The sequence below is a fragment of the Rhinolophus sinicus genome, chromosome 1 (genome assembly GCF_057876585.1).
Source record: "Rhinolophus sinicus isolate RSI-liver-muscle chromosome 1, RSI-T2T, whole genome shotgun sequence".
In the NCBI taxonomy this organism is placed as follows: domain Eukaryota; kingdom Metazoa; phylum Chordata; class Mammalia; order Chiroptera; family Rhinolophidae; genus Rhinolophus; species Rhinolophus sinicus.
In genome coordinates this window covers 55,909,461-55,935,305 of record NC_142501.1, presented here as the reverse complement: position 1 = coordinate 55,935,305, position 25,845 = coordinate 55,909,461, and the positions used below count along the sequence as shown (strand labels likewise).

Here is a 25,845-nt window from a genome sequence, read left to right as displayed (position 1 = left end):
GGGGTGTCAAAAGAAACCATCAGACATTGACGTAAAACTAATTCACATCCACTGGTTTATTATTGATCACGGGGCATTTCACATCAACACTAAAATTCTTTATTGCAAGTTTTACAATAATCAAGTAAATTCAGTCCAAAAACACAATAACCACAATGGGGGTGGGGGGATTCTACCTATAGACTGCCTCTCTGAACTGAAAGTTCATTTTAATTTTCTTTTGGCTCCTCAAACTGAACAGCTCTGAGAGGCTCTCCAGATGCATTTAGCTTTGTCTGCTGTCTTCCCCCCTCTCCTCCCAGCCTCCCCCCACAACAATAATACAAAAGAACTTCATAGCTTTGTTCTCCTTAAAATGACTTCCCCCTCACTAACCTCCCCTCGTGCATTTTCAATGCAAACGGCCTAAGGAAAGAGGGGGGAAGGAGGAGGAGGAGGAGAAGGATGAGAATTGGCTTAAAAATCTTTCCTTTTTTCTTTTCCTCATTTCCCCTGAAATTCACCCAAACCAGACCATCACACCTTGCAATATATAATTTTTGCAGCTTTTTTCTTAAAAAATAAATTACCCCCCAAAATGGCCTTAAAAAAAAAACCCAGCAGGTACCATGCTAAGACAACATCACATGCTTAAAAGGGTCCTTAACGGTGGAAGGGAGAGAAGGGCAGGGGGCTTGTTTGTTTATCTGTTTTGTCTGTTTGGAATTGACAAGGGATAAAGTGGGAGGAAGAGAGAAAAGAACCAAAATATATATATATTAAATTTATAAATAAGAGTCAATTTGTGTGTGAGGGGCGGATGGGGGCATGGGGTGGGGGCAGGATGTGAGTTATGTTTTATAACCTGGTAATGTCCTCTGCCCGTTGCTGCTCCGGCGGCGTGGCGCTCTGGGAGTGGTCTTCAGAAGTGCCCGGGGTGGCTGCTGAGAGGGTGCTGGGCGCAGCGCCGGCCGGGGGCGCTGACCTGACTTTGGTGTTGGGGAGTCGGTGGTCCTTCTTCCATTTCATGCGACGGTTTTGGAACCAGATTTTGATCTGCCTCTCAGAGAGGCACAACGAATGGGCGATCTCGATCCTTCTCCTTCGGGTCAGGTAGCGATTGTAATGAAACTCTTTCTCTAATTCCAAGACTTGCTGCCGAGTGTAGGCTGTCCTGGAGCGCTTGGGTTCCCCTCCGTTATAATTGGGGTTCACTGGGGGAATGGGGAGGGGAAAAGCAAATAGTGGGGTTCAGAGGCGGCAGGCTCCCCGCCCCCCACCCTCACCCCAACCTCAGCTCTGTAGAACAGGAGGAGGGAGTGGTGGAAATAAAGTCATCAAGCTAAATGGGTTATAAAGAAGTTGAAGGAAGCTGGAGACTTTGTAGTGTCATAAGAGGGGAATCCTCATTGTAACGACACTGAATTATTTATGCGCCCTTAGAAAGCGAGCATAGTTTTCACACATACATAACAGATCGTAGCACATGGCTCGGACTGCCCAGAGTAGCTAAGCCATAAAATTTATGGGGGATGTAATTACCCATTCTCGCTCGTAAATCCAGTTCAATTGTGCTAACCCAGAGTCGCTCCTGGAGAGAGAGGGGGAAGGATAGAAAGGAGGATGGGGGCCGGAGGGGGCCGGGGAGGGTGGGGAGGACTGGGGAAGAGGGGAGGGAGGGGGAGAGCAAAAAGCAAAGTTGCCTACCCGTGCTAACGTGGATTTTTTTCATCCATGGGTAGACTATGGGTTGCTTGCTGGCGGCGCTGGAGGGATGGTCAGGGGCTGGCTGGCTGCAGGCTGGCGGGGCTGGGGACGGGGAGGCGGAGGCGCCTGAGAGAGGCGCCGGCTCGCAGAGCGGCTGTGATTTCTCGGGGTGGTGGTGGCCCGCCTGAGCCGGCCCGTGGCCTCGCGAATTGCCCGGCCCCTGGAGACTGGTGCAGCTATATTGGCGCTCAGGGTAGCTAGGGCGCGGAGGCGGTGGTGGGTACAGCTCCTGGTGGTGATGCTGGAATCCCGATTCCCTGGTCCGGCTGTAATATTCCGGACTGTGTTCAGGGATGTAGCTATTTTGCGAATATTCTTCGCATGGAGGAAATTTCGGATCGATGTAGTTAGAGTCCATCAAATACGAGCTCATGATCATTAATTTCTGGAGTGGAAAATAATTTTTCTCGCTTTGTCGTTTTTCTGCTCCATAAAGCCCTCCTACTAGCTAGCGACCCTGTAAAGTTACTTTCACCATGTGACTCCGCCGGCCAATCACACGGAGCAACTCAGTCCCCGGATAAGGAACCGAATCGCTTTATTCAAAATGTATCCAATTTTTTTTTGTGTGTGGTGGTGGTGGTGATGCTGGGGTGGTGGTGGTGGTGGTGGTGATGTGGGGTTGGCTGGCAGGGGCTGGGGTGCCCCCAGTGCATACCCCGCCGACTGACAACCCTCTCCTGCAAAAGGAAATGAGAAGCCCCCAGCTCCCCTCCAAAGGCTGGACATTGGGGGTGGGGGCAGTCGGGAGGCTGTGATTCAGCCCCCTCGCAGGGTCTCCCCTTGGGCCTCGGGTGGGCCCGTTGGGCCTCCACTCCTGAGCTTTTCCAGAGGTCTCCATTCATGGCGATCCTGTCTCAGTCTGTGTAGGTCACCGGGCAGCGCCCCTCTTTCGCAGGAAGAGGAAGTTGAATGAGGGCTGGAGTGAAGGTTGGATGGGGAGGGGCCCAGGCTGAGCCCAGGTGGCTGAAGAGCCAGGGGTGCCCAACCCCCATCCAAGGATACCAAAGTCCAGCCCCTTTCTCCATACACACTCACCCAACCCTCTGGCCATGGGGCCGGGGAGGCAGGGTCCCAGCTAGACCGGGGAGGTAGAGGCAGCGGGATGCAAATGATCTGACGTCATTTCTGGAGGTCTGGGGGTAGAGGCCCCGCTGAAGAGAGACAGGAAGTGGTTGGCAAAAACAGTTCAGAAGCCTTGCCCTCCCTTAGTACCCACTGACCCTCCCTACCCCAGCCCAGGAACAGAGGATCTCTTCTACTGCTGGTTGCTGTTTCCACTCTCCATTCCGTCTGGCCTGCTGCTTTCCGACAACTACCTCCAAGATTGCTTCCTAAGGAGCTGAGGAAAGAGGAGAGCAAGGTGCCAGGAGTCAATGCACTGTGATGGTGCCCAGCCAAGGCCCTGGGAGCTCTTTCTTCTCCATCCCCACAGAGGGCAGACCTAGCTAAGAGGGAGGCCTGTGTGGGTAAACCCTGCTTCTGGCCAGGAATTGTATCCATGTAACACATGTGTTTACATGTAAACACACATTCCCAAGGGCCAGCTCCAGGCTGCCTTCCAAAAGCTGAGGGGTGAGCTCACCAAGCAAGCTGGGGAGGCTGGGCGGGCCTTAGGGGTCTCCAGTCCATTCCCACCTCCTCCCCCTCTCTCTGCCACTTACAGGAATACTCTGGTATTTGGGTAGCTGGGCCATGGAGGAGGGAGGGGGCAAGGAGAGCTGCTTTCCAACCCCCCCTCAGCTAGGGGTGGCCACGTCATTCCACCAATTCCAATTAACTGATCCCATAATTCAGAGTTGGGGGGGGCGCAGGAGGGAGAGCCCAGGGAGGGAGCCGGGTCCCCTTGTTGTACTTGATAACAATTATAGTTTAAAATCATAGCTTGCCGGGGCTCGGCTATATTTTACTTGATAACAATAAAAGTGACACATAAAGTTAACTGTTTATGTTTTATTTATTAGACTAAATCTGCCAGCGGTGGTAGGAGCGCTTGCCTCGTCGCTACAGCTTTTATAGGGCTGTAAAACGTCATAAATCAGTCTCGCGGAATCGCCCGCACTCTTTGTGTCGGCGGCGGCGCAGGGCTGGCGGCCGCTGGCTGCCTGCTCCCTCCTTTCCACGAAAAGTCGTAATGTGATTTTTTTCCCTCTGATTTTATTATTATGATCGCCGCCGTGATTAGTCAATCTACCTTTAATTCGCCGCCCTACGCTGCCTCCTCCCAGCCCAGCCTGGTTGACACTTGAATAAGTACCCTTTAAAACGGCATAACAACTATTTGAGGGTTTAATTAGAACATCTGCAATTAAGGGAATGAGGAGGGGAAAGAGAAAAAAAAAAGCCCTCGTGAGAGAGAGACTGAAGGCGGGAGATTCTCAACCTGTCTCTCACCACCTTTGAGATGCAGGAGACGGTCCCCACTTACAAATTAGGGCTCGCCCTGAGCGCAGGGATGAGAAAGAGGCTGGGCCACAGCCACTGCCCAGAGGAGCTGATTTTGTCCTGGGCCCCTGGCCACCTTCCCTCCTCCAATGCTCAGGGCCCCCACACTCACCCCAGGCGCACCAGGTGTTTGGGGGGGGTGTCCCTGCATATCCCAAGAGGACAGAGCCCTGCCCCACTGCTACCAGGTGGGTGAGAGAACAGGAATTCCCTGGAGGTGGACCAGCCTTCCCACATTTCCACAGTTGGTGAGAACCCCTGCCCACTCCTATCTGGGACGCCTCTGTGCATGAGGACTGGCTGGTTTGGTTGGAATTGGAACTTGGGACCTTGAGGAGGGGAAGGCTGCTGCTTGGTTGGTAGTGGTTTGGAGTGTGGTGTGTGAGGGTTTTATTTTTTGTAATTATTGATGGTGGGGTGAGTTGATTATAAGATTCTGGAAGAGGGCAAAGAGAAACTAGTGCTGAATGTTGACCTACAGAAAGTCTGAACCACAGCCTCAGACTGCCCCATGGGGAGAAACAAAGCTCCAGAGATCTCAGGTAGGGTAGGGTGAGGGTTGCTGAAGGAGGAGAAACCCTTCCAGCCTCACCCCCAACCTCCCTTACAAGCCGGCACCTGGATCAGGCTGCCCCACCCCATCATGGCTCGGAATATTCTTTCCCCCACCTGAAGAGGTGAGGTCTTAGCCTGGTTCTCCTCCTCCCAGCGCTCACACTTACCTTCTACCAGCCCTGCCCCCTCCTCAACCCTCACTTCTTCAATCTCTTCATCCTCCTGGGCTTGTTAGGGAGTCCTCAAGGTATTGCCCACCCGCACCCTCAATCCCCAGGATTCTGAGCTCCTGCAGGTGGGTAGAAGGAGCTAAAGCAGGAAACCCACTTCGGGCCAGTATGTGTAAGTAGATACAGTGAGTTCAGATGCCTCCAACTGAATGTCAAGTCTGTCTTTGATTATTATGGCTAACAAATATATATATATATATATATATATATATATATATATATATATATATATATATATATATATATATAATTTATTAATATATTAAATGCCTCCTTGCAGCCATAAATAAGTGTGGTTCTCATTCCAGGTTTGCACAGTTAATTCAACATGTACATCCAGAAAGTGAAATCTGGGAGATTCCCCCAAATATACCCACACTCATCTACATCATTTACACCCCCACACACACACAAAAAAAACTCTCTTAGGGCTCTTATAGGCAAGGAAGTCGCCTAACATGTGGGGAAAATAGCAAGCCAGACTCCACTACATGCACACATACAAACATTTTCACTTATTACCAGTACAGAAATCAACCTCCTTCGGAGGGCTCCTGCACTTAGCATTGACTTAATGGGGTGGGGGGACTAAAGTGGCTCTCGCCTGTGATGAATCCTGTATCTGGTCCTGTCTCCTTCTGTGCTTCACCTTCTGCCTCCTGTCTTGCCAGCCCACGGATCTCTCCATCCCGGCTCTGCCCTCCACCTCCCAATTTTATTTTTTATTTTTCTATCCACCTTTTGCCAGCTTCCAAACACTCTCTGAATGCCCCCCACCCCATCTCCTTTCTAAATCTTGATCTGGTTTCTCTTTTGGAAACATGTTTCAGTACAAAGCGCTTCCCTTCTGACACCGCTGAAGAAAAATATGTGTCCATTGTGTGCACGGCCTTATTGTGCCCGGATTACCATACTGACCGTTGGATAACCCATATTCCTCCCCTCCCCAGTAACAAGCTGCCGGCTGAGAGACCTCAGCGGATCCACAGATTCTGTGCTGCATTAAAATCTCACCTCTCAGACTCCCTGGATTTTCCTAGGGGGAAAAATAAATGGGAGAACCAACTCAGGACTTGGAAAGGCAAAGAGAAGGAAAATGAGAGTCATTGCTTTCCCGGTTCTTAGAAGTGCAGGATATTTTTTGGTGTGTGTATGAGGTTTCTGTTGCTGTTGTTTTAGAGATTAAAATTTTAAACATGTCTCTTTCCTCTTCCTCAAATAAATTGACTTTTAGATGGTATGCAATCAAGCAATTCATTTCATTTTTATTTTTTCTCCAAGCAACTTGAAAACCCCAAACTAAAGCAATACTATTATCCAATTTTTTTCTGCATGTGTGTATGTATGTATGTACGTATGTTTTTGTCCCTTTCTAATGCCAGCAGGCAGGGCTAATGTATGCAAAAGAATATGCAAATGCTTAATTGATTTTTTTCTTAAATCTCTTGTCAGTAAAAGTAATGAATTGGTCTAAAATGATTTTAATAACCCAGACGTGTCACCAGAAAATGCTCAACCTTTTTTTTTTTCTCCTGGAATCACTTATAGTCTCAAAAAAAAAAAAAAGCAATCATGGAATGTTAATTTGCCCCCCTTTAAAATATTAAAGAAATTTCTCTTGTTTCTTTGGAGACCATAGGCAAGGTCCTTTCGTGGATTTCCCCCTCCTTGCTTTGCCTTCCTTGGAATTCAATTTTCCTCAAATCTCGTTTAAAGTGGCTTTTTAAAAAGTGGCTGCATTTTAATATTGGTTAGACAGAGTGACCTGCATTTCACCTCGGGTGTTTGACTTGTTCCAATAGGTCACTGCCATGGGGTTATTGATGGAGAAACTCCATTGAAATTTGTCTCTTCGCAAATGGCCTTTAGATCTTCTAGCGAGTTCAATAACTAGTTATAATGTGGAAGGGGAAAAATGAAGGCCCTGGGCTAACGAATTTGATGTTTCATTTTTATGCTGGAGAAATTGTTAGAATTGTTAGTTAGAGGTTGGGTTCCCCACCCCCTTCCTTGCTCATCCTGGCCTCACTGACCCCCGCTCCTGTCCAAGGCTGCCGGATTATAACCCCAGTAAAACCTGGGCTAGGGTGTCCCTTTCTCCCTTTGATGGCAAGCTTTAATTCTTATTATTATGAATGTTGTTGTTGTTGTTGTTGTTGAGAATTCTAACTTAATGGCTATAGGAAGCATGCGCTGCTGGAGATTTGTAACCAGAACTTTCCTGTTAGAGGGGGAAAGGACTTACTTTTAAAGCAGCCTAAATGCGGTTTTGAAAGATTCCGGAGTTAGGCTGGCTTTAGGGTAGTTTATGAAGGGCTCCCAGCCTGGTGCTCCCAGAATTAAGGAGATGAAAGGAAGCTGGGAACCCTTTCGGAGGTTGATGAGGGCATCTGTTGTTGGCCTCTGAGCTGCCAGAGACCCATGGGATCAGGTACCCAGGACCAAAGAAGGGAGAGGACTGGGAAAGGCTAAAGATAGAGGGAGAATTCCATGGAGCAGGCAAAAGAATCCTGGGTCTCCTCCAGGGTCAGAGACAGGATTCAGGAGGACTTGGTGTGCCTGCCTGCCGAACTTCATAAGAAGGATGCCCGCAAAAGCCCAATGCCCAAAATACAGTGTATTTTAGTGAACTGGAGACATCAGAGGAAAATGATGGGGGGGTGATGGAGATTTTATAAGGTTCCCTTTTTGCTGGAGTTCTCGAGGAGTGGGAGAGGGAGGAGGAAAGGGCAGGGGAAGAGAGGAAAAGTCTATTTTATTCTCCCCAATCCCAACCAAGTTGAGGAGCCCTTGGCGTCTCCAGAGAAGCCTCTGTGAGAAAGGGTTGTATAGAGATCGTCTGACCCAGCCTTACCAGCTCATTACCATTATCAACATAATAACAAGAACAAGAACAAAATAGAGCTGCCTGTGTGCCTTATTTTCTTCTTCCAGGAACTGTTCTTTCTCCTCCCCTGCCCAAAGGGATCCAGTTTGCTCAGCCCCAAATTTCCCCTTTAATAGTCCATCCACCCCCTATCCCTTTTCCAAGCCTGGGCCCACAAATGGGAGTCACTCCAAAGAAAAGCCTCGATTCCTGGGGTGGGGGAATCAAGGCCAAAGCCGATATGTAAGTACCTGAAACTAGGGTGCCAATTCCCTCTATCCCCTGAAACCCAGAGGCAGTATCTCTGTGCCACCTGCGCTCTCAGACAAACTTGCCTAGGCAGATCGGTGGCACCGCTGGGACCCAGGGAGCAGTCCTTAACCACACGCCACAACCTCATAAAAGTGGGAGAGCCCGAGAAAGGGCCATCGGCGCCTTCAGGATCCGGCCTGGGAGAGGACACCCAGCTTGCTCTTCCCAGCCAAGCAGGAATCAATAGCGATCTGTTCTAAACTTGCCCGCAGCCCCTCGGCGCTCGGCCCGGGCGGGCCAGCGCCTTCCCCGGCCGTTAGCCTGCCTCGGCCCGCACCTTGGACACCTCCTCCAAACTCCGGACCCCCAGCCTCTGGCCTCGCCCTTTCCCGGTTTTAATTACGTGATTGATTTTCGCCGCGTCGGGATGCCTCTGCCTCCGACTGTTTAAATCTTTCGGCTCTCTTTTTGTCTTTCCGGGTCCTTCTGACGGGCTGTAATTTAGAGACTGCCCCTCGGGCGGCCTCGGTCCGGTCCCGTTGCTGCCTCGCCCTACACGCCAGCGAAATGGTCCTCCCTGGCTCGGCGCGGCCGGGTCTGTACCCGGCCCGCCACGCGGGGCTCTGAGACTGTGGTCCTGCCCATTCGCCTTTCTGAATTATTTTGTGCTCCATTATTCTCTGATAGAGAAAGAGTCCGTGTTTGAGTTCGCACTGCACGCCTGGGCTGGAGCTAGGCTGCCCGAGGTGCTGTGTCTCCTCCTCACCCGGATGAGGGGTGTATTACGAGGTCTGCACTGGGACTTGAGGAAGCGCGATGCCTGGCTCCGGGCTTGGCAGGGAGCTCCCGCCACGTCCCCTAAGACCCAGTCCCGCGCCCGCGGCCCAGAAGCGCCCGGAAAAGCAAATTCGGCCATAACTTTCTACCACTAAGCGCGAGCGGGACCGCAGGGCGGGAGGCTCAGAGCCCCCAACCTGCACTTGGCCGTGGGGTCTAGTGTTGCTCTCTAGCCCCAAACAGAGGCCCCGGCCTTGGCAGCCCCGCGGGCACCCGCAGCGGCCTCGGGCACCTCAGTCCAGGGACACACCGGCCGGAGGGACTGAAGGTGAGGGGAAGGAAGGGGAAAAGGGGAGGAATTTTCATTTATGAGTAGAGTAGATTTGGGGTGGGGATCGGAAGGGGAAGACATGAAATAAAAGAAAAGGCGCTCCTTCTCCCATTTCCTCCTCCAGAAGAAAAAAGAAAACTTTCCTCCTCAAACCACTGGTTATCCCGCTTAATGTCTCATCTATTTACAACTAATAAACACTTCTCTGATTATTTTCCCATGGCCTGTTCATTCTTTGATCCTTTCCAAAGAGGCAAGGAGTGAGTTACTATTAGCAGTATTTTATGATTATATTTTCCTCCTCTGGGAGAGGAGAGAGTTGGGAATGTCTTTCTCACTGGGGAAGAAGTTCAGTGAAACTTGTGTTGGTCACAACCTTCTCCCTGTCCCCGAATCTACAACACCCCAATCTCTGCTCCCCCAACCCTTTTCCCCCCACAGCAATGTTGCCGGGTAAATAAGAGTCCGCCTGCCTGGCTATTAGGATTCTGGAGACGTTGGCATCTGTAGCAATCATTAGTCAAAGCCGCGGAAGCCAAAGGAGCCGAGGAGTTGGACAGAAAAAATCTTGGAAATGATATACAGGAGCCGCCGAGGCATCAATCCCGCCGATAAGAGCGCGGCTGCTGGGAGCCGGGCGGCCGCTTAATTGGGCCCTGGGCACCAAGAACAATTGGGGAGGGGGCACCGACGGGTCGGGCAGTGACCCTGGCATTATTTGGGCACACTACAAAAATAGTCCGGGACTTGAACACCCTTTGCCCGAAATGTCAAAGGCCCAGTTGGGTTGTGACAGGGACTCTTGTGCCTCTGTCAGCCTCTCCACCCTGGGAGCCAAGAGGAGCTGGGCTGATGGACTCTCCCCTTTCTTCTCTCCCCTTCTCCTTACTGGCTGTCTTAGGAGGTACTGCAGGTTGGGGAGCCTGGGCTGGGACTTCAGGTCACAGGGACAGCCTGGAGAGAGGCTGTTGTCCCTACAGTGGGTTTTCAGGGATCAGATAACTCAGTTGGACTACATTTGAAGATAGCCTTGGAGATAGAAACAGCACCACTCTCTTTAATAAGTAAAACATCAAAAGATATTTGCTCCCCGTCCCCACTCACCTGATGTCTTTATTGATCACAGAGATAGAGAGACAGAGAGATGCAGTAAGTTTAAATCCTTCCAGAGGGAGATCCATGCCCTTACATATAGATATATGCATTATGGAACCATCTCTAAATATATGCTCAAATATTTAAGTTTGCAGCAAAGCTGCAAAGACTATAAAGATCTCCAAATATGCAGCTTCAATATGTAGCTATTTTATGAGTTGGGGTCCTTGCATAAATCTAGATGAAATTTTCAAAATAGAGATCTAGCAACATGCATAGTTCTTTTCAAGTGAGAAAAAACACACCAAATATTCATCTAGATGTTTAGAGAGAGCTGTACCAATACATCCTAGCATATACATCCAACACTATAGAAAGATTGGTAATATGCGCACAGGAATTCGACAGAGGACTGTTATGTTCACTGTGGATCTATAAATCTAGAGATCTATAAATCTGCATTTAAATGTGGAATAGAGAGGGATATAAAACATACATCCTGTTATAGAGACATAGAGCGATCTATAAATACATTTTCACATGTACAGCTAAAGGATTGCTCAGCTCTCTATAAAGACACATGTATTTGCGTGGAGTCCTAGGAATGAGGGCAATTCTCTAGTGCTTCTGGGTTTGGGATATCCCAGCCCAGACTTCTTTGGGAAATAAATGAAGGTAAACTAGAGCCTATAAAAGTGCTAAGAGGGCCCAGGAACTCATTTAATCTATGGCCTCATTTCCGGCATATGGGGGCATTTCTCTGACAGTGGATAGGAGCCCTGATGCCTGGGCCTGAAAGCGTCCTGACTTATGGAGCCCAAACTGAGATGGAAATAGAGGGCTCTTCACTTCTTTGCCCTTCAGCTTCCTAGCCCCGGGCTCAGGGGAAGGATCGGTGGGAAGTTGGGGTGTCTTTAGGAAAGGAAGGCTCATTAACATTACAAAATGGAGCCATTTAGGTAAAATATGATTTTGTTTGGAGACAGCTCAGTTAGAGAGAAATGTGACCAGGCTGTAGGCTTTCACATACACCCTTGTACCCATCTTAATTACATAAAACCAGTCACAGACTGCAGAGTCTCCTCCACTCACATAGCACTCGATGGGGTCCCTTCTACATGCCTCATTCTCATCCCCTCTCTTCATGAGCTTTCTTTTATATACCTTGTCCCAGCTTGTCAAGAAGGGGTTTGGGGCTCATAAAGGAGTCATAAGAAGACAGCAGCTTTAGACGAGAGCAGAACCCCCAGGAGTCATGGTCTCTACCACCAGACTCAGAAGCTGATTGTCTTTGATGGTAGTTCCTTTTCAATTGTAAAGTTGGGGGACCAAGGGCTGAGTGGATAAAAGAAAATGAAAGGTTGCACAATTTTTAAATCTGGAACTTTGAGGGGGAAAAATCACCAATGAGCCCCTTTCTTATTGGAGGTGGAGGATTTTGGGAGCCCTGGATTTCCTTTTATTTTTCTCCTTTGGCTTACTGGGGAAAGGGAGGTATAGAGGGGCCCCAGGTGGGCTTGGGGAAGTGCAATCTAATCTAACTAGCCAGATTGGGGGAGAGTGATTTACAAAGCAAAACCTCAGATGCTACTTCCTGAGAAGTCACCAGATCAAAACAGCCTCCTCTAGGCTTTTATGACCCGGTTGCTACTCCTAACAGGAAAAGCACCCTCAATAAAACCTCCACTGGCCCACGCCCCTATCCTCTATCCAGAGGAGGGGGAGAGACACAATCTAAAAGGAGGGTCCTGACCCTTACTCCCTACACACACACACACACACACACACACACACACACACACACACACACACACACGGTTTTCTGGCCAGAAAGTTTACTTTCTAAAAAAGTATTTACTAGACAAGAGTTTTGTCCACCATCTAAGCAAAGAATCAGCCCTGCGAAATTTGGAGTTTGAGCCTGGAACAGAAGATAGAGGGAGATTTGATCAGATAATGGTCTGGCCTCATAGTCCCTTATTGCATTCCAACCCCCCACAACCCAACAGGCCAACAGGACACGAAAAGGTCATCAAGAGCTTGGCTGCCACCATTTGTGGGGATGCTCCAGGGTTTTGGTTTTCCAGAGAGGCAGAGGGAGGAAACTCAACAGTTGCCCAGGGCTTGAGGGCCGGAGTGGGGAGGGTAGGACAAATGGTCTCCAGGCTGGGCATATGGGAAGAACGAGGGAACACAAGGACTGGGAAGTTGGTTCAAGGCTGGTTTACTGTGGGCTTCAGACCTCTTTCATACCACACTTGGGCACATACATATGCTTCTGCATGTTCAGGTGTGGTATTTGGGGCCCGGAGGGCTGGGAGAAGTAGGGATCTTTTTAGGGCAGAACTCAGCCTACTCTACCTCTCTGAAAGCTGTGGCATGTGCAGTAGTGAAGGATTCTAGAGAACTGAGCCCACACATTCCACCTAGCCCATACATGTTAGATCTTTCTCTGTACTTCTGTCAGGTATAGAGAAGTAGCCTCCCCCAACCCCTGAACTGGCTTCCCAGCATGCCTAGAGCCTTTTATTCAATCTCTTATTGTAGCTTTTAAGGCCTGGTCATCGGAGGCTGAACAAGGTGCTGGATTACCTAGTGCAACTTTCCCAAGTCCTAAATTTCACCCCCGCCCTCCCAGGAGGTGATTCCTCCTGGGTGTCTCGGTTCTCTTTTGCCCCTCAGTGAGCCTTAGGAACGGGAGTGAGAGATGGACACCACTGTTCTGTAGGATTCAAGGACCAAGAAATCTCGACCATCCCAGTTCCTCAGTCCAGACTCCTTGGGCTTCTGGGGCCCCATCAAAGCCATGAAGGAGATATTATCAGAACAGACACAACATTCTGGGTTACAAGGGCACAATAAAAGGGGGTATGATTTTCTTGGCCCTCTAGCAGCCTAGTTTCTTCCTTAAATTGAATCTGTAATCCCAAAAGCCTTAGCTTAGGGTCCTGATTCTCTCCCTTCTCCACCTCGAAGGGCTTTAGGGTCTCCAGTCCCACTGAGAAGGAGGCTCAGAGTGGTGTTTGTCTCCTCAGTAAAACATGGAATTGAAGCCCAGGACGATGCTGTTTCAAATCAGAAACTCAGCCCACAGCAATTAACACAGAGAAGGAGAGTCAAAGAGACAGATAAAGTTTGCATGGATATTAGGAGGGATTGAGGCAATAAACTCTCTCTTCTCAGTGCCTGCTTAGACTGCCAATCCCTCCTATCTTTCTTTTTCCAACTTCATGAAATCTGGAAACTCCAGTGTGAGAAATCCACTGGAGGTGAGGTTTGGTCTCGGACAAGACTATCATACTATCTAGCAGGGGAAAATAAGTATATGTGCTTTCATTCTAACTCATGAAAGAGGTCAATGGAGCAGTGTGATTGAAGGTGATTTGGGAAGTGGGGGCTTGATGGTTTCTGAGAAGAGCTGCCCTCCCTCTGGCTGCACAGTCAATCCTTCCCACCGGGCCTAAATCAGCCCTACCCAGAAGGCAAACAAGCAGGAGGATGCTGACAAAGCTCAACTCAAACTAGGCTACCCCTCGCAGCCCTACACCCTTGGCACCCCCAGAAGAGGGCTTAGAGGTCTGGGTGGCACAAGCCCATCAGAACTCCTACCCCTCAGTCAGCTCAAAGAGGGCAGGAAATCAGAAGGAGAAGGGGAGGAGAGGGGAGCTTAACCAGAAAATTAACCATAGAACAAAGCCCTGAAGACTTGGGCGGGTGGGGGGGCAGTGAGGGGAGAAATGCCTGCATCTGGACCCACTCCATGAGTGGACTGGCTCAGGGGCCAGCCCAAATATGTTCAGGAAACACAAACACTTCTGTCATACACACACCCACGTAAACATAAACACCAAAATCAACACCTCAGTGGCCGTGTCCTTTGATAGCAATTGACCAAGACACAGGATTATCATGTAGTCTATTGTTATTTACATCTTGTTAAAGGAATGGAAAAGAAAGGGACTCAAGCAAATGCGTCCACTGTTTAATATGGGGAGTCCTGGTGTTCTGTGCTTACTCCCCTTCCCAGAATCCTTCATTCAACTAGCTCAAAATTATTCAAAAGCTACAGGTACCAAACACAACTTTCAAAAAGTCTCCACTTTTGCTCCCTTCCCCCCAACCATGCCAGGGGCAGTTTGATAAAGCTAATGGTTCCTGAAGCATTTCCAAAAACACAAATCAAAAGAAGTCTCTTCTAATCATTCCACCTGTCTCCAAGAAGATCAGAAGAGAATGAAAACTTGTACAAGGTGAGTACTTGTACAGGGAATAATCACAGTCCGCATTTGAATTCAGGGTTGGAGTTCATACCACACTTGCTGCACAGCCTACTCTAGAGTCCACATCTATAAAGCCCAGAGAATTGGGTATGATTGCACAGGCCAAAATGGGAGCAATCCAGAGGACACCCTGACAACTTCAGATCCCGGTATAATTGAGATTGACTTCGAGGTACAACTTTGTTAGAACTATATAACACAAGCCAAAGACTCCTCAGAGCTGGTTCCGGGACAGAAGCAGGGGACTAGAATATTTTCAGCCTCATTCACCCCCTTCCCATCTGAGATAAGACAGACCCAGGAGCTAAAGAGGGTGGTGGGGAGAGAGAGCGAGGAAAAGGAGTTGGAGGGGTAGGGCGAGGCAGACTAAGTACTTTTTGGCTGATTGGTTGGTGGGGGGCATGTGACCCTGCTTAACACATTCCTGATTGGTTGTTTGACCTCTTCTAGGGTTAAAGACTTAGGAACAGAATGTAAAGCTTTCCGGGTTGGCTAGGGCACCTTGGCACCTCATTGACCGCCCATCCCTCGCTCCAGAGACACCGCCCCCCCACAATTCGGACTTGGGGGCGGGGAGAGGTGGGAAAACCAAGAACCTTAGGCCCCGTTTGTATTCGTCCTACTTCCATTTGTATTTGACCTACAAAACAGTAAAAAACTAGCTGATGTAAATTATTTGAAAAGAAGGACGATCTATTATTACTAGGGGGAGGAAAAGAAGGTGATATTTAAATGGAATTTCTTAGGAAAAAGAAAAGGGGACTAAGAAGTCAGAAGCACCGCCCCCCACCCCCAAGAGACGCGGTGTAAATCTGTAAAACAGAAGCACACGCATACACCCCTCTACAAGAAGCGGAAGGGAATGGGACTGAGATTTGGCCAGGAGTCAGGGAGGCCTGCGAGTCTTGCCTGGGTGTGGGGTCTTCGGCTCTGGCTAAATTCTTAGTTAAAGAATTTAGACTCGCTCTTAGACTCGCTCCCTAAGTCCTTGGGGAGGTCGGAGGGAAGGAAGAGTCGTTCGTGACCGAGGGAAACTCCATTTCTCTGCTGCTTGGATGGAAAGTTTTCAGAAACCTTTCAAAAATCACAAACTGGTGGAGAAGACAGAGTCGAGGAGGGATGATAATGAGGAAGGGAGAACCTGAGAGTTAACTTTTCAGATGGTCTGCTGGGGAGAATCCTCTGGGATCCTGAGTCTTCCCCGGGAAATAAAAGAGTGGGGAGGAAAAATGAGGAAGTCGAGTCTTGGCGAGGGAGTGAGGCCAAGAAGGAAGGCGTCGGGGGAGTATTCCCGCCCGGCGCCCGCGCTCCTCACTCAGGCAATAGACAGCTAGAGCGAGGACTGGGGTTCCGGCTCAGACGCCGGTGTCTTTGGGTCTCTGTCCCCTTTCACCCTCACAGAGTCTGCCTGGGTTCTCCGTCTCTGCTTGATCCCTGCTTCTTCTTCAGTATTCTGGGCGGCGGGGGCAAGCTTAACAGCGTACTCGCCGCATTCCCCAAACGCACCTCTTCACAAAGCGGGTGCCCAGAACCCCTCGCGCCCCAAGGCTGCACTCCTTCCCGACACCCCCCCATCCCCCCCCCCCCCCCCCCCGCCTCCCCGAAGGTGCAGACCTGGCTCGCGCCCTCCGCTCCCTTCCACTTTCCAAAGTTGCCCTTCATGGGCCCGCCTTCTACCCTGTCTTTATTCCCTGGAGATTCTGGCCTGTCCCCTTGGAGGAGCCTGAGTTCATACATTGTCGCTTTCCTGGCTTAGATCTGGGTGACACACCGAAGGGTATTCACTCACAGGTGTGGAGGACACGTGCCTCCCTTGCCTGATGCCTCTGCTGCTCCTTCCTAGAAACCTGAAGGGAGCCCCAGCCTGAGATTGGTCCCAGGGCACCATGCCCACATTGGGCCCTGATGGCTCCATCCCAGAAGACACTGTCTCCTTAGGGCTGGGGTGCTTTCCTGGCCAGCCTAGGAAGGACTGTTGCCTCCATCCTCCCACCCACTTACACTCCACTCACAGCAGGAACCTCTAGGCCTCCATGGCCTAATTTTACCTCAGGAAAGGGTTAGGGATGCCAGGAAAGGCCCCAACAGCTGGGGGAAGAGGCATGAAATCACACTGGTCCCAGAGAGGTTGGGACAGCTGCCCACCCAGGCCTGGTGGTGAGGAGGGAGAGGATGCTTTGGGATGTCTGGGGTTCAATTGGCCACCTTCAAGATGCTTCTGCCATTTTAGGTAGCAATCTGTGGGCTCAGAAGTCTCAAAGCCCTCCTTCTCTGTCTCCCTCCCCAGCTGCCCACCCTGCCTGGGCTCTGGGCCACTGGCCCCTCCCTGGATCAGGGGGTCCCAGAGGCACTTTGCACTTGCGCCCAGAGTTTACACACTCCTCCAAACACCAAACACCCATGTGTTTACCACTGTCTTTCTTCCTAACTGAGGAGGGAGAAAGGGTCATGGAGCTCTAAAGAACCCAGGCTTTTCTTTATCCCAGTTGCTGGAGGGAATAAGGAGCAGGGAGGGAGGGCTGGTCTGGGGAGACAAGCTCCCCCATCCTCTTACCTCCCAGCGGCTTTTTCTCTTCTCCCACCCCAGCCTGGGGATGCCTGGGAAGGCCTTCTTCCCCTCCCCTTAATGAGTGGGAACTGCCTTCTCTCATGGAGGGGGAAGATTAGGTAAATGGGAGAAAGGGTCAGAGAGAGAAAATTAACTTACAGCGTTCGCCTGGGATTCATTTTCAAAGATGTAACCTCTCACCATCATCCCCAGCGCCGTAATCCCCTCTAACTGCCAGGCCCTCTGTCCTAGCATTAAACCTCACCAGCAGCTGCGTGGCTGGACAGTTAAGATTATATATGATGTAAATATATTGTGGGTTTGTCAGCTCTCCCTACACCATAAAACTTGGTTTAATGACATCACGTGGTCCCCCAAGAGCCACTCACGGGCTTGCCTTCAGGCCATTCACATAAATAACCTCCAAAAGTTTCAAACTCCTAAATTCACATAGAAGCAGTGCGTATTTCTCTAATGCTCAGTTACACTAAAAAGCCCTTGTGCTGCTCCTTTGCCCCACCCCCACACCCCCCTTGCAGGGTGGGGAGGGGGGAGAGGGTGGATCCTTATTTATTTACTTACTTATTTCCATAAGGACCTGTCGCCTTCGAGGTCGTGTTGATATTTTTTTCCTCCTATTTTTTTTTCCTCCTCTCTCCTCTAATTGCTCAGAGTGGGCCGTGTCCCCCTCTTCCCACTCCCCCGGGAAGGTAAGTCACGTTTCTTCCCCTTCTTTCTCACTGCCAGAGGGGGTGGGTTTCAGGGCAAAGTGGAGAGGCAGGCTCCATGGTCTCTGTTTGGAACCCAGAAGCCCCTCCACTAATTCCCCCAGAGCAATTGCCAAACCCTGGTACTTGGAGCTTGTTCCAGGAGGCTGGCTAGTGGGGGAATGACCTAGATTCCAAAGTAGAAGCCTCTGCTCAGGGAGAAAGCAAGGGTCTGGGTTGTACCCACTCCCAGTGCAGGGGAGCAGGTCCGAGGCCTCTGGCTAGGTTGTGGCTGCTGATGCCGCTGGAGCAGAGGCTGGCTGGGCGCAGACCTGCAGACTGTGACAGGAAAGGGGGAAAACAGGCAGGCATGGCTGCGTCTACCCAAGCCTGGCCAACTTGAGTCAGTCCTCCAGCTCCTCTAGGGAAAGAGAGGCCCAAACCCTGTGGGGAGGAGGCCGTCAGTGCAGGGTAGGGCTGATATGCCCTGCCCAGCGGGTCTGAGCAACATTGCCCTCACCCTGGCAAAGCCCTTGGTTCTCTCCCTGGGGCGGTGCGTCCCATGGGGAGGAAGTGCAGGGCCTCGGCAGCCAGGGAGGCTGGGGCGGGTGATGGCGGGTGCCACGGCCTCTTTCTTAGTTAACTGTTACCCATTGGAGACGCCAGTACTTCTCCACGCTTCACCGCTCGTCCAATAGTTTTACTCAGCATGGAGAAAAAATTAAAATAACTCCCTGAAGAAAATTACACATTTTATTTGAGAGAGAGAGGGGGAGATTGAGAGGAGATAAGTTGGTGCTGGGCTGGGTGGACTACACTGTGTGCTAGTGGAGGAGAAACATTACGGGTGCCCTAACCTGGACTGAGTAAGGGTGAAGAAGAAGGGTGCAGCAATGGGTGCAGTTCAATAAATATTTGGTGAGACCTCCTACGTGCTAGGCATGGGGTAAGGAAAGGTTCTTGGGTCTTTTAAAAAATGACAGACAGGTAGCTTAGGCAGTAGGATGCGGAGGTCAGCCCTTATAATAAATCCAAGGAGCATCCGAATTAATAATCATAAATATTTCCCTTGCTCCTCCCCAGAGCCTCTCTGCTCTCTTTCCCTCTGGGCTGCTGGAGCAGCCTTCTTGCCCAGCTCCTGTACCTCTCCCCACCCCACCTCTGTCCCAGAGTGGGGGGCCTAGGCTTGGCTCCAGGAAATCACCCCATTGTGGGAGGCAGGAGAGGAAATGCTGTAAAGTTTTATGGACCCTTCCCACATTTGTTTCTCCTAAAAGTACTTCCTCCCCCATTCCATCCCAAGAGTCAAGCAGAGCAGAGCAGAGCCTGGGCCTAGGCCAGCCTCAGGCACCACCTGAATTATCTGTCTTTTCCCCTTCTCTTTAGCCCACCCCCCCTACACAAAATCCCAGAGACTGAGATAAATGATAGCAAACAGACACCACTCAGGCACTGGTCTATGTGGCTTCTTTCCCAGCTATTTGTCCTGCATAACCCTGTGCCCTAGAAGGTGGGGGATACAGTCTGAACCCTTCCTGCCAGTCATATTGCCCTCCCTATTCCCTCTTCCCCAGTATCTGAGAAAGCTGAGCCACACCTCCTCCAACTCCCCCAGCAGTATCAACTCTTTCTGAGGATCCTTCTGAGTCCAAATGGGCCCTTAGGCTGAGGGCTCAGTTCTCCCTCTATGTCCAGTGATACCCCTCATGGACCACTTAGTCCTGGGTCTTAAGAGACCAAAAAGGGCCTGAATCTGAGCAGTGCGGTGACAGATTAGTTCTGGCATGCAGTGAGGGTCGCTGCCAGTCTAGAGGCCTCGAATCCACTCAGCCAAGGTGCGAATGGGGTGCAAGGCCTGCATGCCTTGGATAGCCACAGCAGGGGACAGGCCAGTACAGGTGGCCTGGGTGCCCTCCACTCTGGGTGCCCCAGAGGCCCTTCTTGAAGCCAGGGATCAGGATAGGAGCTCAGTTTCACCTCCCTTGTCTCAATATCCCCAGAAGCTCCTAAAAATTCCTTTAAAGACGAAGTTTAAAGGCTGTGGGCCACCTCCCTACACTCCACAGACCATTTAGACAATTTTGCCCCAATACATGCCCCAAACAAAGAGGATCTGCTGCATCTTTAGTCCTGTTCTCTCTTTGTCTTTATTTGATATGACAAAATATAGTTTCAGGAAAGACCTGGAGTCAATAAATAGTTGTACAATAGTGACGGGGCAGGATGGCACAGAAAGTCATGGCAGGGACTACTGGGCAGCCAGGAGCCTCCAGAACCGCTTGCTGGTGTCCCTGGGGTAGGGAATCCAAATAGTTGAGCTAGCTAGTGGTCTGAGGCTACGGGCCTGAGAGGGCATGCAGAGGGTGTAGGCTGGAGAAGTTCTCAGGCTTTGGGGTTGGGGGAGAAGGTTTGGAGAGCGTAGGTCAACCAAGGGGGCCCTAGCGGACTTTCAGTCATCTCCCCCTTTTCATATGCAAATTATTATAAAATGAACATCTAGAGTTTAGTCGCTACACTGAAGCCACCCCCCTCCCCAGTCTGGCGCCCGACTCCCCCAGGCACAACCCCTCTCTCTCCGGCCTGGCCAGCCTAAACCCGGAACAAAGAAGAGGGCGAGGCCGGAGGGTCGGGGCGCGGGGCCTGCGGCGCCTGAAGGGCCCACCTTAACTCAAGCGGGCCACGCTGGGGCTGGAAGCCTGAGAGGCGGCCCAGGCCGGGTTCGGTCAGTGCCAACCCGTAAGCCACAGCCCCAGGGGAACCCCTGTGGAGCTTGCCCTGGGTCCCGGTGCTGAGCAGAACTGTGGGGAGTCCAGACAGCGCGGGCAGCCCCGTGGGAACCTGGGGTCGGTGGGGATGCAGAATGCCAAGGGAAAGCGCTTTTGTCTGTGAGGCCCGGGAGCCGGTGCTCCAGCCACCGCCCTTGCCCCAAAATATATAGAGAGGAAACCCGAAAAGGAAAGGCGCGGGGAGCAAAGCGGGCTCGGGGTGCTTTCGGCGGGCCTCCCCGCTGCCTCTAAAGAGCCTCTTTGCTTTTCATTTTGGAATCTTTCTTCCACTTCATCCTGCGGTTCTGGAACCAGATCTTGATCTGTCTCTCGTTGAGACACAAGTTGTTGGCGATCTCTATGCGCCTGCGGCGAGTGAGGTAGCGGTTAAAGTGGAATTCTTTTTCCAGTTCCAGAGTCTGGTAGCGCGTGTAACTGGTTCGGGACCGCTTGCCGTCGGTCTCTGGAATATAAACCCCCCAAGCCAGGAAGGGGTGAATAGCGTACAGCGCCCCAGCGTCCCCAGCCCAGCCCCAGGCCCCCACCCGCGGCGGGAGGGAGAGGAGGCAAGCAGGACGAGACAGGCCCGGCGGGCCGCAGGCGGGCCCGGCCCAGCCCAGCCCAGCCCCGGGAGAGGCGCCTCCGCCCAGGCAGGAAACTTTCCTCCGCAGCCTTCACTCAACAGCCGGAGGGGCTAAGGGGTGGGGGGAGAGAGAGACCCAGGCTCGGACCGAACAATAAGCACCCTCGAGATCCGAGCACCGGGGACCCCCCTCCCGCCCCTCCCGAGTCGCTGGAATCCTCCGGAGCGGCGAGCGCCGGCCGAGCCGGCTCCACAGGGGAGGGAGGGAGCCGCGGGGGGATCCCCGCTCTGGAGCCCCGCGCTCCTCACCCTTTAGATCCCTCTATTTTTTTAACTCCCTCCCTCTCCCCCAAAAATTGAATATTGCCTTTTATACACGTTTTGTTCCTATGATCCAATTATGTCGTCGTAAATTTGGGCGCACACAGCCTCTAAGCCTTTTAGTGGACAGTTTTACGAGCCATTGATGCCTGGATCGTAAAATTTATGGCCTCAGGTTTTTTTTCTTTATTTGCCCCGCATGGCCTATAAAACCCAGGCGGACCCGAGCGCGCAAAATGAAGTCCTAAAGTTTACCGTGGCTCATGTGCAGTTTGGTCATCCACGGGTAAATCTGTGGCGGGGCCGGTGGCTGGCTCAGTCCGGCAGGCTGCCCTGTCTGCGCCTGCTCCTCTTTGATCTCCCCACTGCTCTTAGCTCGCTCCTCCAGCGCTGGGCGAGCCGCCTTCTGACTGTACATCCCGGGGTTCAGAGGAGCCGCTTCATCTCTGCCCAGAGCGTGTCCCGGAGCGGCCGCGGCGCTGCAGGCGGGGCGGTCGGGGTGAGCCCGGGGGTTGGCAGCCATGTCTACCCCGTGGAGAGAGTTGGAAGGCGCAGGCGGTGGGAAAGTGATGCTTAAGTCCAATCCGCCGTAGCAGTACCTGGATGCCTGCACCTCTGAGGCCGATCCATAGTTCCCACAAGTTTGCATGTTATAGGCAGGGATATTGGGGCTCTGCTTATAGAATGAATTGGCTACGTAGGAGCTCATGGCGGGGAGGGCCCAAAAAAATTTCTGCACCCTTTTTGATTAAGGGTGATTTGTGACTCTTTGAAGTTGAGGGGTTTTTTGTTCTCCAAAGTGCACAATTTATAGGTGGAGATATCTCTTTCTTTATCCTATGCGCTCTTCCCAAATAAGGGAGCCTTAAATAGAGTCACGTGACTCGAGCGGCCACTCATAAATTTGGCTTGATGACCTCCGGGAGGTTAGTGATGGAAGCCGGCGAAACGCATCTTGATATGTTGGCAAAGCCCAACCAAGGGGGAGAGGGAGTGAGAGAGAAAGAGAGAAGGGGGAGAAAAAAAAATGGTTCTTGGAATTGGGGGGTAGCCGGGACAACGAGCCCACAGCGACACCTGGTGCCTACTTAAAGGAATTGCAGTCTGGCACGCCGGCTTGCCTTCCAGGCCGCTGGGTTTTCTAGCCTGTAGAGAAGCTGGTTGTTGCTGCAACAAACCTCTGAAATGGCCTTTTACATTGTTTTTAATTTTAAGGAAAGATGGGGCCTCATTTGGGATGAACTGAAGGTTTTTTTGTAATAGATAGCTCCATCCTCTCCACCCCAATGGCCTTCCTATCTTCAAAAATAGCTGAGGAATGGGGATTTAGGTAAGGGGTACCTGTCCAGGTTGGACATCTGAGGGGCTTATCTCAGGTTCTCTAAACCAAATGTGGAGGTCCCTCTCCTTGGGGATCCCAAGGCCCTCCTACTGCCAAGGAGGTGCTTGTCAGCATGAAAAGTGAACCAAGCCTCTGGAAAGGTAGACAGAAATGGTCCTGGGTGGGCAGAACTAGATGGGGTGGGGTGTGGGGGTAATGAGGCTGAGTGCTGAGGACTCTGGGATGAGCCTGGAGGTGAGGAGCCAGAAGAGTTGAGTAGACCTCCTCACCATGCCAGAGACCCCAGAGTGGCAACTAGGCAATTTTCAATTGTGTGTGTGTGTGTGTGTGTATGTGTGTGTGTGTAACCAGACACAATAGCCTGAAGGACTGCTCTGCCTCCCTGTGTATGACCCTCAAGTGGTACCTATGCCAGATATTTTGGATAGAAAATAGATGTTAATTGAGGGAACGGAGAAGTAAGATTCAAGTCTCCACAAATGTTTTATGAGTAGGGCAGAGGAAAAGGCCCCTTTTGTGCCCTATGGGGAAAAGGCCTCTGGACCAGGCTCTCCAGGGACTTGGATCCACAAGGTCCACCAGATAGCAATTTCTGAGCTATTTGAAAGCTCAGAAAGGACCTGGCTGGGGGTGAAGGGATGGGGGTGGGCAGGGCAGGCGTCTGGGCTACCTTCACAGCCCGTGGCCGGGGCTTTGCCGCCATTCGGCCCTTTCCGACCCCTCTCCCCTAGCCCCAAGTCATATTCTTTCCTGCCTGCCTTTCCCCAGGAAATCTCCGCCCCTGCCAGGAGAAGCCCCCCTCCCGCCACCCCCACCCCCACCCCGCCCCCCGCAAGTGGAGGCGCTGGAGGGGGCGCTGGCAGGGATCTGGAACGTCTGGAAAACTCTGGCAGATTTTTTCCCTCCGGGAGACCCCCTCACTACCTCACCCCTAGGTCCACTCAGGTTTCTCTGGCTGGGCTTAGGGAGAGAAGGCCTGAGCTGGGGAACGGTTAGGGCCTGGTTGCACTCCTCACCCGCTGAGTTTGAGGGGAGAAGAAAGAGTGAAGAACCAGACTGGGGCTGAGGCTGTAAGGAAGAAGGAATTTTGTCCCAGCCACGTCAGGAGTCCCAGAGCAGGCGAAAGCTCAGTTTCCAGGCTTTCTTTTTCGAGATGTCCTTGAATCGCTCAATCCCTGGCGAAGGGCTCAAATCCTGCGGTCCTCTCTTTCCCCTTCTCTCTATGCCTCAGCCACGTTTCGCAACAGTCGGCCTGGCGCAGGCGGGGGGCTGCTTACAGGGCGCTCCCTCCTCACTCGGGGAGTGGGCGGGGGTGTCCCTGGTGCCTGGATAATGCTGCTTTTCTGGCTTTGGGGGCTCAGGGTTCAGAAGACAAGGACCCCAGGGTATCACAGGCAGGAAGAAAGGCCTGTGTGGGGCTGGAGACCAATGTGACTAACCCGGGCTCCCTCTCCACCCCTATCGAAATCCCATGCGACCTTTTTTACGGGGTGAGTATGTTGTTCCGTGTAGGGAGCCCACAGAGGCCTCCCAGCCCCCCAGCGAGATCACCAGAAGAGGAGACCAGGGCTGGCGCCTGGCTTCGGGAAAGGCTAGTGCAGAGGCTGGGGGCTTGCAGGCGGCGAGTAGACGCGGAGCACTGGGAGCCTGCTCCAACTTTCACCCCGAGGCCGGCAGGCGAGCGAATTAACAGAAATCCCGATATAAACTTTTAAAAATAATATCAGTTTTATTAAATATGCGAGAACGGATCCAGAGGTCGGATTTATACAGGAGGGTAACACGAGGGGATTTTTTTAGAATTTATTTTTTTTCTCCTACTGGCTAAACAAACGTCATTCACTTTTTTTCTCTTTTTGTAATTTTCCCTCTTTTTTTCCTTTTTAAGATGGGATTGGAACACGGACGGTGCTAAACATAAATATAAATACAGAGACCACAAATACAGCTAAAAATATTCACACAGAAACGGTCACAGTTTGTAATATGCCATAATGACCCCCAGGATTCTTTAAATACAATTCGCCTGGGCTGGGCATTTGCTGGGGCAGAGGGGCCGGGCAGGGGCTGCGGGGAGGCCCTGGGGGTTGCTGTGGGGCCACGACGCGCCCTCCTTGGGCCTCCCGCCCTCCCCGGCAGCCAGGCCGGGCCCTGAGGCCCCGGAGCAGAGGCCCCGGGCCCGGGAGCCGGCTCTCTGCGCGGGGGCAGGGGTAGGGGGCACAGAGGAGGTGGGAGGCCAAGTCCTCCTTTGCAGAAAGATCTGTGGACTGTGAAGCGAGGTTCAGGGACGGAGCCCCCAAGGCCTGGGCGGGGGGGAAAGGGCCTGCAGATAAGCCGAGAACGAGCTAGCGAGGGAGCAAGGAGGAGGAGACGCGTGGTGAGAGAGTTTGTGCGGTGAGGGGTGGGGGGTCCAGAGTTGAATTTCAGGTCCATATCTGACTCCCTAATTTTGTCTTAGGGAGTCAAAACACACCAATTGTGCCAGTGATAAATACAGAGTGTGTGATTAGGAGGGAGTTGGGGGAGCGAGGGAGAAGGAGAGAGAGGGGTGGCAGGGACAGTCCTGGTCACTCTTTCTGCTTCTCCTCTTCTGTCTCTTCCCGTTTTTCTTCTTTTCCGCCCAGGCTGTCGGCTGCGGCCCCTCCGCCGCCCCCTGAGAGCGTAGACGTGAGATTAGATTCCTTTTTCCACTTCATCCGGCGGTTCTGGAACCAGATTTTGATCTGTCGCTCGGTCAGGCAGAGCGCGTTGGCGATCTCGATACGCCGGCGCCGCGTTAGGTAGCGGTTGAAGTGAAATTCCTTCTCCAGTTCCAGGGTCTGGTACCGCGAGTAGATCTGGCGACCGCGCCTCCGGTCTGCTCCATAGCCGACCCCTAGAGATCCAGGCACAAAACACACTAAAAACAATCAGCAAGGCTTCCTCCGCAGACGATTTAGTCTAGCAAAGTCCTGACCCTCCCAACTTGGCCAGCAGCTCAGGGCCCCCTCGAGCTCCAGCCT

At 51.8% G+C, this 25,845-nt stretch overlaps 3 protein-coding genes across 7 annotated transcripts in view; all 3 read right to left on the bottom strand.

Annotated features, from left to right (window-relative positions):
* Positions 1-47: 47 nt before the first annotated feature.
* The window catches only part of HOXC4 (homeobox C4), a 37,833-nt gene continuing 12,035 nt past the window's right edge, over positions 48-25,845 (bottom strand). The window contains exons 2-4 of the mRNA XM_074325604.2: positions 2,979-3,088; positions 1,687-2,900; positions 48-1,193 (exon numbers count right to left, since the gene is read on the bottom strand). Coding sequence (XP_074181705.1) covers positions 838-1,193; positions 1,687-2,125 — 795 coding nt within the window. The 5' untranslated portion in view covers positions 2,126-2,900; positions 2,979-3,088 and the 3' untranslated portion in view covers positions 48-837. The remainder of the gene's footprint in view (positions 1,194-1,686; positions 2,901-2,978; positions 3,089-25,845) is intronic.
* On the bottom strand, positions 16,222-23,442 carry HOXC5 (homeobox C5). Its single transcript, XM_019724368.3, has 2 exons — positions 21,757-23,442; positions 16,222-21,060 (listed from the first exon to the last, which is right to left on the bottom strand). The coding sequence occupies exons 1-2, from the start codon at positions 22,208-22,210 to the stop codon at positions 20,846-20,848; spliced, it is 669 nt and encodes a 222-aa protein (XP_019579927.1). The 5' UTR covers positions 22,211-23,442; the 3' UTR covers positions 16,222-20,845.
* Positions 24,548-25,845, bottom strand: part of HOXC6 (homeobox C6) — a 39,998-nt gene continuing 38,700 nt past the window's right edge. For all 5 annotated transcript variants that reach the window (XM_074325606.2, XM_019724416.3, XM_019724417.3 and 2 more), the window contains one exon: positions 24,548-25,718. In XM_074325606.2, the coding sequence (XP_074181707.1) occupies positions 25,411-25,718 (308 nt within the window). In that variant the 3' untranslated portion in view covers positions 24,548-25,410. The remainder of the gene's footprint in view (positions 25,719-25,845) is intronic.

Bases quoted from the DNA above. Each gene is read 5' to 3' on its own strand.
- HOXC5 (XM_019724368.3), bottom strand. From the start codon at position 22,210: ATGAGCTCCTACGTAGCCAATTCATTCTATAAGCAGAGCCCCAATATC. The intron at 21,061-21,756 runs GTAAACTTTAGG...TTTATATTCCAG, and splicing joins CAAACTGCACATGAGCCACG to AGACCGACGGCAAGCGGTCC.